Raw genomic sequence first — 15,698 nt, 5'->3', positions numbered from 1 at the left:
GATCTTTTTGTTCATCGCATTCACACATTTCCATTCTTGCTATCTCTACAATTGCTCCTGGGCTCCTTGTCTTTGTACTTGCTGGCAGATCTGCGGAAAGATTGATTCAGTTCATATGAATCATTTTTATCTTTCTCAGTTGTTATTTGTTCTTTTTCAATTACAGCTCTGCCTTCAGGCGTCATCCTTGTAATCTTTGTCTTTTTTTTTATTTTATGTTTTTTTTGCTATATTCATATCATTCTACACATTTAGCTCTATCTACATTTCATCTTGATCTCTCTCAATCATCTGTAATTGTTTTTCTTTTGAATACCTGGGGGGGGGGGGAAATACTCAAATTTCTAAACGGAAGGGCTTTTTTTTGTGCTAACTTCAGTTGAAACTTTCACTTTATAGATTGAGATTCGTCTTCAGATATTTTCCCTGATATAATGTATGTTATTATGTGCCGTATTTTTCAGATTATAAGACGTACTTTTTTATTTTTCCCAAAAAAAATTTGGGAGAAAAAATGGGGGTGCATCTTATAATTCGAATATATCTTATCAGCTTCGATGGAGTGAGGTCCCAGGGTCGCTGTTGGCGGAGGCAAGAGTAGGGTGATGCTGCGGGTCTCCGGCTGGAAGGAGAGGTGTTCGGAGGTGCGAGACACTGCGGCTGTTCAGTGGTGTGGGGGCTCTGATGACATTTTGTGAAAGTCCAGAGCTCCCCGCACTTCCATGGTTTACATTGCGGTGGACTCCGGGAAAATGGTGGCCGGCGGCGGTGCATGTGCAGATCGAGATCTCGGTACCAAGATTTTGGGACACGAAATCTCTGCGCCGAGATCTCCATCTGCGCATCTGCCGCCCCTGGATCTCAGAAATTGGTGTAGAAACTAAAAAAAAGCCAATAAATATTCAAACACTATATAAATGTAGTTTTTCTTTAAAGGGAACCTGACAGATAATGCATGCTGCTCAATCCATAGATAGCATGTATCAGACACTGGTTGTATGATCCCAGTCAGGCATGTTTGACTCTTAAACGCTGCTGCATTTCAAAGAGAAAATTGCTTAAAAGCCACTGAAGACCGAGCCGTGTTGGGGACTAGTTGGACAGAGGGACCACAGATTGTCCACAGCCAATGACTGACAAGTCTTTACCTATCATTCCAGGGCAGTAGACGGGGCATAGCTTGATGACTTGCTTCCTATGTGTTTTACTTTTTCTGCTGAATACTCCCCATTAAATATCCTGGAAAAAAAAAAAGCTACTTGCCACTGTGATTCGTGCTGTATGTGAGTTCTGTGAGGCAAGGATGCTGATGCTGCTCCCTCTCAAGCATCAGCACAGCTTTATCTCCATATGCTGTGTCTGCACTCCTTGTTATGTACAGCCTGTGTGATCTGCCTTCCCAGAAGACTTGGATGCTTTCCTCCCTCTTGTTATCCTTAACACTTTGAGAAGGGAGGGTGGGAGAAAACACCATCCAGGAGCCGTGTAGTGTGAGAAACCGTGCAAAGATGTCCATGTCCTTTTAAATATGACTTTGAAGTTTAATAGACATGTGTTCAAAATGTTAATTAACTTTTTTTTTTCTCTTTTTTTTTTTTTTTTTGCAGGGTCTTCGTTTTGAAGTGGTTCCATCTTGGTTCAAAGAGACCCTTGATAAGTCCTTGTTTTCTGCTCCATATGAATATGCAGTTGAAACCGCTAAACAAAAGGCCTTGGAAGTGGCCAGGAGAATGCATGTGGTTAGTCTGAACTTCATGTATTTTTTGATTTACTGGTTTGAACCATTATATTTTCACATAAGGTGTATAATGGTGATAATGACCAAGGAATTTTAGTAAATCCAGTATAAAGAAAAAATGGAAGAGTCACCCATAAATACCAGTCAGGATATGGAAAATATAACTGTTTTATATGTGCGATCTAAGAGCTTTGCTGCCTAGGCACCTCTCATAGACTATAAAGGAGATGCTCTTCACAGCCCCACTAGCCATGCTTGGCAGCTTGAGTCAGGTCTAGTGATGAACAACCGTGCTCTGATAAGGTGTTTACTGAGCATGCTCATGTGCTAGTGTCATCGGCGTCATTGAATAATATGTTCGAGTCCCCAAGGCTGCATGTCTTTTGGCTCTTGGACAGTCGCAACACATGTAGGGATTTCCTGTCTGTTAGCCAATCCATACATGTGTTGCGGCTGTCCAACAGCTACGAGAAATGCAGCCGCGGGAACTCGAACACATTATTTGAGCAAACCGAAGTCCCACATTTAGCACCCGAGCACGGTCACTTATCACTAGTTACGGGTTTGCCATATTTAAGCTTTGCATTTGGCGAGAACCCATGGATCACCCCATAATGTCTGTGTAATGGCAAATGTCTCACAGTGATATCCATTGAAATAAATGTTATATTGTTCCTTTCAGTACAATTACATCAAAGATCTAGCAGGCAAACTTGCAAAAAAGAAAATTTATATTTTAAAAAAACATTTTTTTTTTAACTGTGAGAATTAAGCATAAGTTACTTTTAAAACTTTTTGCTTTTGTCCTTAGAAACACTTGAAAACTCCTGATATAGTCATTGGAGCAGACACAATAGTGGTAAGTTAGTGTAAACGATGTGCCCCTTAAGTATCTTGTATTTATGTCCCAAGGGGCCTTTCCTGTGATAATCACAAGGACATTACTGATATTAGTCTACTGTTATATTTCTAGATTTATTTAGTAAGAATCATCTGTCTTAGTCATGGAATTCAGGTTTTTCATTCCGTCCCATTGCCACATGTGTATAAAATCCAGCCCGTCGTCATGTAGTCTGGATTTACTAATATTTGTGAAAGATGGGGTTATTCCACAGGGCTCCCTTATTTCAAGCATTGTCCTGTAATACGGTGGCTCCTTAGTTAGTTTGTTTCTTCCCTTCTAAATATTCCTCATTCGACCACAGCTGTAACTAGAGTTCTATGTGCCCCAGTGCAGAATGTAGACCTGGCCTTCACCAACATGTTGGTCTGGTGTACTGACCCTTGTAATAATGTCCTCCATTTTGGTCCCCATCCTGTAATAATGCCCCCTGTACTAGATCTTTTCTGTAATAATGTCCCCCATCCCGTAATTATGTCCCTAATTCTGGCCTCCATTTTTCAGTAATGTCCTCCCATCCTGCAATAATTTCCAACATACTGGCCATTTCTGTAATGATGTTCTCATCCTGGCCTCCATCCTATAAATCTCTCTTTCATCCTGGCCTCCATCTGTAATAATGTCCACCATCCCGTAATTAAGTCCACCATCGTCGTGTCCATGTAGCTCCGTGTCCTCTGTGTCCTCTTCATACTCAATAGCTGGTGCAGGGTGTCGGACGGTGCATGACACTGAGGTTTAGCACCACCCTGCCAATGCCAACATCTGCTGCCAACCTCTGGCTGGTGGCATGTATAGTGATTGCAGTGCGGGTACTTGGTAGTTTTCTGCTCCACAATATATTTCAGCCGAGAGTGTCCATTCAGCTGAAACCAGTGCTGGCGTTGGCTTGGGCCCCGATAGTTCACGGCCAGGGTCGCTTCCTACGGCCCTGGGTTCAGTTATGAGCGGGAATATGTAAAAGTGGAAGCGTTAAGGAAATGCAGGAACTCTACAATGGAGTGGTGAAGCAAAGAGTGTGTAAAAGTCTAGTGCTCTGCTGACTCGATAACTGCAGATCTCCAAACCTCATCAGCATGAAAAATGCACACCAACAGCTTCACTGCATGGGTTATCTTGGCGGTGAAGCATCATGCAAGCCTTGCATCCCCGAGCAGAATGACCGGCGTCAGATGGCGTGTCGTCACATGCCGACACTGTCCTCTGGAGTAGTGGAGAGTCTTCTGTGGAGTAACGAATATTGCTTCTGTGTCTGATCGATCAGTCTGTGTTTTGTGAATGCTGGCAGACTGTTGTCTACCTAACTAAATCATGCCAAATGTGAAGTTTGGTGGAGGAGGGATAATGCTGTGGGGTTAATTTTCGCAGGTTGGTCTAGGTCCCATAGCTACATTGGAGGGAAATTTTAATGCTTCAGCACATTTGGACAATTGTATGCTTCCAACTTTGTAGGAACAGTTTGGGGAAAAGCTATAAAAGCCAAGATCCACAAAGTCATAGTTGGGTAACTATAGAATGCCTTAGATAAGCCCTGAAAGGCAGTGGCCGTATCTTATATCAGCCAAAACTGCTGACGGGTTCGCTTTAATAACTATACACTGATCTCCTTCCTTAGTGTCTCAGGTATTAATAGCTATACGGCTATATGCGGGCCTCGTTATTTAGTGTCTCAGGTATTAATAGCTATACGGCTATATGCGGGCCTCGTTATTTAGTGTCTCAGGTATTAATAGCTATACGGCTATATGTGGGCCTCGTTATTTAGTGTCTCAGGTATTAATAGCTATACGGCTATATGCGGGCCTCGTTATTTAGTGTCTCAGGTATTAATAGCTATACGGCTATATGCGGGCCTCGTTATTTAGTGTCTCAGGTATTAATAGCTATACGGCTATATGTGGGCCTCGTTATTTAGTGTCTCAGGTATTAATAGCTATACGGCTATATGCGGGCCTCGTTATTTAGTGTCTCAGGTATTAATAGCTATACGGCTATATGCGGGCCTCGTTATTTAGTGTCTCAGGTATTAATAGCTATACGGCTATATGCGGGCCTCGTTATTTAGTGTCTCAGGTATTAATAGCTATACGGCTATATGCGGGCCTCCTTATTTAGTGTCTCAGGTATTAATAGCTATACGGCTATATGCGGGCCTCCTTCTTTAGCGTCTCGGGTATTAATAGCTATACGTGGGCCTCCTTATTTAGTTTCTCAGGTATTAATAGCTATATGGCTATATGGAGGCCTCCTTCTTTAGTGTCTCGGGTATTAATAGCTATACGTGGGCCTCCTTATTTAGTATCTCAGGTATTAATAGCTATATGGCTATATGGAGGCCTCCTTCTTTAGCGTCTCGGGTATTAATAGCTGTACGTGGGCCTCCTTATTTAGTGTCTCAGGTATTAATAGCTATACGGCTATACGCGGGCCTCCTTCTTTAGCGTCTCGAGTATTCATAGCTATATGCAGGCCTCCTTATTTAGTGTCTCAGGTAATAGCTATACTCTGACTTGGAGGTCCCTAGACTTTTCTCACCAGTTTAGGCCAACAATCTTAGTGGAGTCTTGCATCAATCTCAGATAGGTTTTGCATTCTTTTAATCTTTTGGATTGATGGTTTTGATTCACTTTATTTTCTCCTTCGCCTCGTTTGGCGACACAGAGCGTGGGTGTATGCTGCTGCCACCAGGAGGCTGACACTAAGTATTACAAAGAAAGTTCGCTCCTCCCCTGCAGTATACACCCTCATACTTGCTCCCAGAGAACCAGTTCTTGCTTAGTGTCCGTAGGAGGCACACAGACGGGCCTGCTGTTCAGACCCAAAACTCTTTATTATTTTACTTTTCAATTTTGATTACCTTTTTTTTATTTAAATTTTTTTTTTTTTCCATGGACGAATGGGGCGACAGCTCCTTTTCAAGGTTCCAATCTCCCCGAACCATCAAAAGGCGAACACTGAGAGTGTCGCCTCTCCGTATCCTCTCCTGCGACGTGAGATGCCATGCCTGAGCTGATTCTTAGGGGCGACGGTTCCCTTCAAGGGCACCGATCTCCCCGCACCATCAACAGACGAGCACATGGAGTGTTGCCTCTCCGTATCCTCTCCTGCGACGTGCCACGCCTGAGCTGATTCTTAGGGGCGTCGAGTCCCTTCAAGGGCACCAATCTCCCCGCACCATCAACAGATCAGCTAATGGAGTGTTGCCTCCACGTATCCTCTTCTTCAGCCAGGCCTAATGCTGGACAACTGGAACTGTCCACCTGGGGGCTTGAACTCCGTGGATGTACAGAGGCACCCTCTCTATGGTGTTCGAGCAGCCACCACTGCACCACCACTGTTAAAGCGGATGGTACAAGGAGGCGGACGGTCCCACTCCACCTCCCTAACAAAGGGATGGTGGATTGAGGTTTACCCTTTTATCTCTGCACCATCCACGCTGCAATACCTGACCTGCAGCAGAACAGTAGAGTGCGCACGCTTTCCTCGGCACTGAAACCCAGTCATCCACGGCGGCTCCATGCCGGGACGGACACCGCTGGTGAGTGGATCTAGTCAGTGGTGGGCCTCTACAGTTGGATATTCACATGCTGACAGGCAGCCTCAGCCATGGCTTCCCTGTGGCTCACCTCCCTGAGGCAACGCTCCGGCCAACTGTAAAAATTTAGCCCCTGGTTTCAGCCGATATGTAGGCCGCATCCTGGAAGCCGCGCCCGCACTATGGCATGCTAAGGCGGCTCCGCCCACTTTTCTGGCGCTTCTCACCTGGCACGGGAGCGCTCGTTTTTTCTCGGCCACCACCAACGCCCACTCACTTCTACCCCTGGTATTGCTCCTGCCGACTGCAGAAATTTAGGCCCTGGCTTGGGCCTATTCATGGAAGTCACGAGGGTCCGCCCACATCGTGGCTGTGGCTCCGCCATCCGAATTGGTGCCTCTCGCTCTCTGCGAGACTTTACCGCCTCTGCAACTCCTGGTGGCCATCTTGGTCCACCTGGCCGGCTCATACAGGGGCGACGGATTTACATTAAAGGGGCACAACGACTCTCCAACATCAGCATCCAGGTAAAGAAGTACTGCTCTCTCCCCCTGCATTTTCCCACCGGAAGTGTTTTCCTGGTCTTAAAGGCACGTGACCAGTATTCCTTGGTCTTAAAGGCACATGACCAGTATTCCCTGGTCTTAAAGGCAAATGACCAGTCCGAAGCCGGTCACCCCAAATGAGCTCAGGAGCCCGCCGCCGCTAATCCCAGCTTATCCCGGAGTACCTAATTCCCCCGAGCAGGCTTCGTCACTGCCGCAATCCATGGCTTCTCTGATCAAGAGATTGAATCCCTCTGTGAACCCTCTGTGGATCGGAGTGTTTGCATGACCGATATAGATGGTCCTTCTCCTACATGGGAGCCGTCGGCTAGCAGGGGCCGCAAGTATTCTAGGAACGTACAGGCATCTAGAAACATACAGGCGTCAAGAAAATGGGAGCTTCATTTCCTGATCTCCCTCACCAATGATATGCTGAGAACAAGACTCTGAATATGGATCGGATATTGCCTTGGATTTGGATTCGCCATAGCTTCAGAAAAGGATGGATTTGCATATTTAGACCATCAACCAGTCTCTATAGATTGACGAGGACTCCGGTTCTGCTCTAGATCACGCAGTGTCCCTCAAAAGGAGACTAAACTCCCTCCTAGAGCATTTGCGATTCACCCGGACAGGGAGCGTCCGGATAAGCGATTCACTGGACAGAAGCCTCTTCAAGCGCGGTATCTTTTTTCAGCCAATACGCGAACACATTGGGTATCCCCTCCACGTATACACCCCTAGAACGTGGGATGCCATGCCTGGTCTGATTTTTAGACCATCAACAGCCGAGCACATGGAGTGTCGCCTCCATGAATTCTCTTCTGCAGCCGGGCCTAACGCCGAACAACCAGCCCTGTCCACCCGGGGACCTGAACTCCGTGGATGTACAGAGGCACCCGTTTGGCATCTGAGCAGCCCCCTCTGCATCACCACTATTTAGCAGATGATGCAAGAAGGCGGACGATCCCTCTCCACTTCCCTGTTAAGAGGATGGTGAATCGAGGGTTCATCATTTTAACTCTGCACCTTCAAAAGAGAGCGTCGATTGCAAGAGACGGCTTTTTCCTGACCTGCTGGATGCAGCCGTGCATTCTGCCACATGGCAGCTTAACCAGGTAGAATCTCCAGTATCCCTGCCCGATGAGTCATCAATTAAAAATACCACGGACTGTTCGATAGCAAATCTGGTTCGTTCCTTCTTGCGGCCTCGGGTTCAGCGTTCTACCCTTCCTTAGCCGCTGCATGGGTTGCTAGAGAAATGGTCTCCTGCTGGGAGACCTTAAATACTTTGATTCACAACCATAACCTTTTCCCGAAGACGGTACAGCTGGCCAATCAAAACTCTTGAGCGGGAGACTATGGGGTTCACGCCTCTTGGATGCAGCTAGTTGCGCGGCGCTGTCAGCAGCAAATGCAATTGCATTCAGAAGGGCATTATGGCTCCGAGAATGGAAGCGTACTCTACCTTCAAAAATCCTCTGACATCACTCCCTTGCCAGAGTGGTCGGTTATTCGGTGAGAAGTTGGGAGCGTTCCCCATGCAGTAAAAAAGGATTGCATGTTTCCTATAAACCCAACCAGCAGTGGAAGGGTTGCCCAAAACAGACTAGATCCGAGGGATCTTGGTCCCAAAAAGGGGATGGAAAAGTAAGACCGATCTGGGACCTCAAACTTCTAACAAGCTTGACAAGGTGCTCCTTCGTTGGATGGAGTTCCTTTGTTCGGCCATTATCTCCATGGAAAATGGTGGAGTTTCTGGCATCTTCGACATTTGGGATGTTTACCTCCACATTCTGATATCATTTTTTTTTTTTCCCATTCGCGAACAGCATTTTCAGGTCATGACCTGCCCTTCGGCCTTGCTACCGCTCCCAGAGTGTTCACAAGGATCATCGCAGCTATCATGTCCTTCTTGCACCCTCGAGCGTGTTCTTCTGGTCGACTTTCTGACTGCGCTGAGACCGACTATATCACTTGCGATACCCTTTCTCACTTGGGCTGGCAGATAAACTTAGATATTTCTTCCTCATTTCCAGCCCAGCAGATATCCTTTTTTGAGGATGATCCTTGACCCTTCAACAGGGATCTTGCGCTCTTGGTTACCCATCCCCTCATTCCATTCGATTTGCTATGAGGGTTCTGAGGAAAAATGGTGGCACCAATGGAAGCAATTCCCTTCGCTTCTCCTTGTTTTCTGCAGGTTAAAAAAGGCTTTCAGAGGGTAGTCTCTGAGCTCCTTCCTCATCCAGAGGAGATCCTTTCTCCCGGTTCAATAATTATTAGTGACTACTGATTAGTCTTCTGGCCTGGGGAGCGTCCCCACACTGCTCAATGCCCCCCGGTCATCTCGGGAATCCAGTCTCCCGATCATTGTTCTGGGGATCCGAGCTCTACTGCCTTCTGGCGAGTCACCCCATCCAAATTCACTCGGATAACGCCACGGCTGTGCCATACGTCAATCATCTAGGAGGTACCCGTGGCCAGGCGACCATAGCTGAAGTACCTCATATTCTCTGATGGGCCGAGATCAATCACTCGGTGATCTCTGCAGTACATTTCCAAGGAGTAGAACTCTGGACGGCAGACTTCTTCAGCCCTCAGTGTCTTCCCTCAATTGAGTGGGAACTTCATCCGGAAGTCTTCCAACAGATCTGCCTTCAGTGGAGCATTCCAGATGTAGATTGGATAGTATCCAGACTGAATGCCAATGTACTCGAGTTCATAGTTCGGGCTCGAGATCCAAAAGCCATTGCAGTGCATGCTGTGGTTCTTCCATGGTACTAGTTCCATCACCCCTCTTTCACTACTTCCGAGAGTCTTTAGGAAGCGGAAAGGGTCCCAGTGATCCCTGGGCGATCTGCACTGACCACGTCAGGTTTTGTTTGCGGAGCTTTTACAACTTGTCGCCAATTTTTCTCTGGCGGTTGTTGGATCGTCCAGATCTGCTCTCCAGGAACCGGTTCTGACCCAGGCGAGACTCTCACAACAAGTTGTCAGCGACTAGTGCTTGTAAGCCCGCCTCAGTACGCATTTTGCTTGGGGCAGAGATCGTGGATGCCTTTCCCCCTTTTTTAGTTTTCCTTTAAAACAATCGAGATTCAGGCCTGACGCTCAGCTCATTATAAGTCTAGATTTTATCCTTTTCGGTCTTATTGCAACAAAACTGCAAATAGGGAATTTCTCGCAGGGAGTTATCCCATGCGGTTCTTCCCTATCGCCTACCGTTAGATCTTTGGGACCTTAATGGTCCTGCGGGGTCTTACAGCACACTTCTTTTGATCTGGACAGACTCTACTGTCATGGAAGGTCACCTTTTTCTATGTGGTCACGTCATTCAGGCGAGTCTTCGGAGCTCACCACTCTGTCCTTTCAGACTCTTTTTCCTTATTGCCATCAACGCAAGGTTGTCCTTGTCCCTTCTTACCAATGTGGTATCGTTCTCCCTCTGTTACGAGGACATCGTTTTTCCCTCGTCTTCTCGGCACCAGTCCACAAAATGGAATGGGTTCCCCATACTCTGGACGAGATGAGTCCTCTGAGAAGGTACATACCGAGGACGGTGTCCTTCCGAAGGTTGGACACTATTTGGCCTTCCTGACGGTTGCAGGAAGGGCTTAGCCGCTTAATTGACAATGTTAGCCTGGTGGATTCGTTACTCCATCCAGGGGTCCTTCCGCTCAGAGGTCAGCCTATCCCATTGGGGCTCAAGGCGCTCCCCACTTTGTCGATAGTGGCTTCTTGGGCCATTAGGCACCAGGTGTCGTCAGAGCAGGTCGACAAGTTTGCAGTTTCATCTAGTCTGCACACATTCTTGAAGCGCTACAATATTCACACCCAGACGTGAGTCTTGGCAGGTGGACTCTGCAGGCCCCAGTAGCGCGTTCTTAGATGGCGGTTACGTAGGGCCTGATCTGTTATGTTGTCCCCACCCAGGGACTGCTTTGGGACGTCCCATGGTCTGTGTCCCCCAATGAGGCGAATGAGAAATAGGGATTTTTATGTACTCACCGTAAAATCCTTTTCTCCGAGCCAATCATTGGGGGACACAGCACCCACCCTGTTAATGGCTCTGTGCTTGTTCTGTAATTTGACATGTTATACTCGCATATGTTATTATTGATCTCCTACTGCTTTTGCACTGACCTGGTTCTCTGGGAGCCAGCATGAGGGTGTATACTGCAGGAGAGGAGCTAATTTTCTTTGTAATACTTAGTGTCAGCCTCCTGGTGGCAGCAGCATATGGTCTGTGTCCCCCAATGATTGGCTCGGAGAAAAGGATTTTACAGTTAGTACACAAAAATCCCTATTTTCGCTAGTCGCTGACGTCGTGGTCCCGGAGATGACAAGTTCAGTATATGGTCTGGGCCCAGGACATAGCTTTTTGTCCCTCGCTTCTGTACTATTCAGCTGAGTTACTGGTCCTCTGAATGGAAAGGGATCACAAATGTCCTAGTCAAACATAAGATTAAGCAGGTTTTTATGCCATGCCTGGGTTGGGAATGTTGATGTACTACAAGTGAATGAAAGCCTTAGTTCCCAGCTGCGCTTATTGCAGAGTGTGGCAGACTTTTGTATTGTAGGTGCCCTCTTCCCCACATCTGTGGGCTCCCCCATTGTATTAGTGTGATAATTGGATTACATCACAGCCATTCCCATTATTGTGAACGTCAATGCCGCTATGTTCTGCATGCGTACCTGGCGTCTTATAATGGCATTGTGCTCTTTTTTTCTTTTTTACAGACTCTGGAAGACACAATCCTTGAAAAGCCATTTGACAAACAAGACGCTTACAATATGTTATCAAGGTTGGAGACTTTTGTAGTAAATAGCTGATTTAACTTTGCATTTTGTAATAAAGTGCATGATAATCGTTCACATGTCACGCTGACGACAAATATGCAAACGCTTAACCTTCACTTTGTAAATCTATTGTACATTCTCTGAATGATGAAGCAAAGGTAACGATAACAATTCTTTCTCCAAATCCTTACAGGCTGAGTGGTAAAGAACATAGCGTCTTCACAGGAGTTGTAATTGTGCATTGCCGAAGTCAAGAAGGTATTTTGGGGGGGTCTGTGCGAGATTTCTGTTAAGCTTTTAAGCAATCATGTATTTTATAGGCAGAATGTGACGGCATTTTCATTGTTGTATTCTGTTTGGAGCAAACTTATAATTGTGTCGTAGCCTCCACCACCGGTCTCTTCGATGGGAGGAAAGCTTGTGATAAGGGTGTACAACAAATAAGCCATGTTCATTCTGTACTGAAATGTTGTACACTTTCATACTTTTGGGAATGGACAATCCTTTCATAACATTTTGTTCTTAGAATTATCTAAAATAGCAAAAGCTACAGTGACTTGCAAAAGAATTCATTCCCCTTGGCTTTTCCCCTTTTTTTTCTTTACGTTACAACCTGTATTTTTTAAATATTTTTGTAGTGAAGAAAATATAGGCAAACATTAAATGTATGGGATCAAATAACTAAAAATTGGTATGTGCATACGTATTCACCCCTTTTTGCTATGAAGCCCCTAAAAATTTCTGGTGCAAGCCATTCTGTAAGTCACATGATTAGATTGCACACAGGTGAACTTCATTTCACTAAGTGTCACATGGTCTGTCAGTATTCTGAAAGGCCATAGAGGTTGTAACACCATTAAGCAAGAGGCACCACTAGCCACACAACACCATGAAGACCAAGGAGATCTCCAAACAAGTCAAAGACAAAGTTGTTGAGCAGTACAAGTCAGGGTTGGGTTATTAAAAAAAACAAATTTAAAAAAATCCCAATCTGATTCCCCGGAGCACCACAAAATCCATTATCCTCAAATGGAAGGAACATGGTCCCACAACAGCCCTACCAAGAGAGCCGCCCACCAAAACTCTCAGCCTGGGCAAGGAGGGCATTCATCAGAGAGGCAGCACTTAGACCAAAGCGAACCCTGAAGAAGCTGCATAGTTCCCAAGCTGAGACTGGAGTATCTTGTCCATACAACCACAATAAGCCTTACACTTCATAGAGGTGGCCTTTATCAAAGAGTGGCCAGAAAAAAGCCTTTACTTACACATACAGTGGTAAGTATTTAGACTCTATAACAATTTTCACTCTTTGTATCATTGCAGCCATTTGGTAAATTCAGAAAAGTTCGTTTTTTCTCATTAATGTACACTCTGCACCCCATCTTGACTGAAAAAACAGAAATGTAGTAATTTTTGCAAATTTATAAAAAAATAAAAACTGAAATATCACATGGTCATAAGCATTCAGACCCTTTGCTCAATATTGAGTAGAAGCATCCTTTTGAGCTAGTACAGCCATGAGTCTTCTTGGGAATGATGCAGCAAGTTTTTCACATCTGGATTTGGGGATCCTCTGCCATTCTTCCTTGCAGATCCTCTCCAGTTTCGTGAAGTTGGATGGTGAACTTTGGTGGACAGCCATTTTCAGTTCTCTCCAGAGATGGTCAATTGGGTCTAGGTCAGGGCTCTGGCTGGGATAGTCAAGAATGGTCACAGAGTTGTTCTGAAGCCACTCCTTTGTTATTTTAGCTGTGTGCTTTAGGGTCATTGTCTTGTTGGAAGGTGAACCTTCAGCCAAGTCTAAAGTCCAGAGCACTCTGGAAGAGGTTTTCATTCAGGATATCTCTGTATTTTACTGCATTCATGTTTCCTTCAATGACAACCAGTCGTCTTGTCCCTGCAGCTGAAAAATACCCCGCATAGCATGATACTGCCACCACCATGTTTCACTGTTGGAATTGTATTGGGCAGGTGATGAGCAGTAGTCTGGGAGTCCTTCATGTGTTTTTTTAGCCAACTCTATGTGTTGCACTGAGGAGAGGCTTCCATCGGGCCACTGTGCCATAAAGGCCCGACTGGTGGAGGGTTGCAGTGATATTTGACTTTGTGGAACTTTCTCCCATCTCCCTACTGCATCTTTGGAGTCAAGCCACAGTGATCTTGGGGTTTTTCTTTACTTCTCTCACCAAGGCTCTTCTCCCACGATTGCTCAGTTTGGCTGGACGCCCAGGTCTAAGAAGACTTCTGGTGGTCCCACACTTATTCCATTTTAAGGATTATGGAGGCCACTGTCCTCTTAGGAACATTGAGTACTGCAGAAATTCTTTAGTAACCTTGGCCAGATCTGTGCCTTGCCACAATTCTGTCCCTTAGCTCCTCGGCCAGTTCCTTTGACCTCATGATTCTCATTTGGTCTGACATGCACTCTGAGCTGTGTGGTCTTATATAGACAGGTATGTGCCTTTCCAAATCAAGTCCTATCAGTTTAATTAAACACAGCTGGACTCCAATGAAGTAGTAGAACCATCTTGAGGATCACAAGGAAATGGACAGCATGTGACTTAAATATGAGTGTCTGAGCAAAGGGTCTAAATACTTATGTGATATTACATCATGTGATATGTGATCATGTGATATTTCATTTTTTTCTTTTTTATTAAATTTGCAAAAAATTCTACATTTCTGGGTTTTTTCAGTCAAGATGGGGTGCAGTGTGTACGTTGAAAGAAATGAACTTTTTTTTTAATTTACCAAATGGCTGCAATGAAACAAAGCGAAAAATTTAAAAGGGGTCTGAATACTTTCTGTATCCACTGTAAAAATTGTGATTTTTGACAAAAGATATGTAAGAGACTCCTCAAATGTATTGAAGAAGGTTCTGTGGTCTGATGAAACCAAAATTGAACATTTTGGCCCCTAAGGTAAACGCTATGTCTGGTGCCAAACCAACACAGCTCATCACCCCAAGAACACCTGTGCCCACAGTGAAACGTGGTGGTGGCAGCATCATGCTGTGAGAATGTTTATCTGCAGCAGGACAGGAAAAATGATCCGAGTCATGGAGTAGATGGATGGTGTGAATTTCTTGAGGAGGTGGATGTGTAGTACCCTGCAGCAGCCATCAAGGCCCGGTTTAGTTCCAGTACCTGAATAACCGGTACAGGAGATATCCGTATCCGTGTGTATATATGTGCAGCACACGTGTGGCAACCGTGTGCCACCCGTACTCCGCATCAGTACCACACGGACTGCCGTCGGGGAAGAAGCGCTATAGTAAGAGCTGTTCGCCAATTTTGGCACGTTGCCTGGCTCTTCCGACTTGCCCTGTAGCGGTGGCAAGTGGGGTTTGTATTTCTGAGGTTGATGTCACCTCTGTAATTAACATCAAGCCCACGGCCTATCCATTACTAATCCTATAGTTATATGTTAACTAAAGACACAGCCAGAATAAAATCCTTTATTTGAAAAAATGACACGGACACCTTTAATATTCTAAATTAAACCATACTTACTGCAACGCCTAATTCCCCGAAGCCGTCGTTCTCCTGTAATACAAATAAAATAAGACCACAATATACCATACCTGCCCGTCGTTGTCCCACTCTGTAATCCATGTCTGGGGGCTAAATAGTTTTCAACCTGAATGGTGCCAAGATGCAACCGTCCCGGCTGAAAAGCACTAGTGAATGAGATGCTGAGAGCACAGCATCATTAACCAGCTGTGGCATCATCACCGGCATTTTCCCATGGCCCTGAGATCACCGCAGTTCAGCCTGGCCATTGATGACCTCCGACTTCTCAGGCTACTACATGCGATATAACGCAATTTAATATTAAAGTACTAAATTAATGGAATAGTATGATTGAATAGTATGATTGCATACACTTTTGTATGTTTTAACATACAAAGGTTAAGTACATATAAAGATTAAATACATAAAATGATTAAGTACATTAATTAACCACATGTACTTAAAGGGAACCTGTCACCTGAATTTGGCGGGACTGGTTTTGGGTCATATGGGCGGAGTTTTCAGGTGTTTGATTCACCCTTTCCTTACCCGCTGGCTGCATGCAGGCTGCAATATTGGATTGAAGTTCATTCTCTGTCCTCCATAGTACACGACTGCACAAGGCAAGATTGCTTTGCGCAGGCGTGTACTATGGAGGACAGAG

General features: G+C 45.4%; 1 protein-coding gene across 1 annotated transcript in view; it reads left to right on the top strand.

Annotated features, from left to right (window-relative positions):
- ASMTL (acetylserotonin O-methyltransferase like) overlaps positions 1-15,698 on the top strand; it is a 70,065-nt gene that overhangs the window by 9,668 nt on the left and 44,699 nt on the right. Inside the window, exons 3-6 of the mRNA XM_069761550.1 lie at positions 1,608-1,739; positions 2,550-2,597; positions 11,463-11,527; positions 11,716-11,780. Of these exons, the coding sequence (XP_069617651.1) occupies positions 1,608-1,739; positions 2,550-2,597; positions 11,463-11,527; positions 11,716-11,780 (310 nt within the window). The remainder of the gene's footprint in view (positions 1-1,607; positions 1,740-2,549; positions 2,598-11,462; positions 11,528-11,715; positions 11,781-15,698) is intronic.

Source organism: Ranitomeya imitator, chromosome 3 (assembly GCF_032444005.1).
Source record: "Ranitomeya imitator isolate aRanImi1 chromosome 3, aRanImi1.pri, whole genome shotgun sequence".
Classification (NCBI taxonomy): Eukaryota; Metazoa; Chordata; class Amphibia; order Anura; family Dendrobatidae; genus Ranitomeya; species Ranitomeya imitator.
This window is presented reverse-complemented; position numbering and strand designations above follow the sequence as displayed.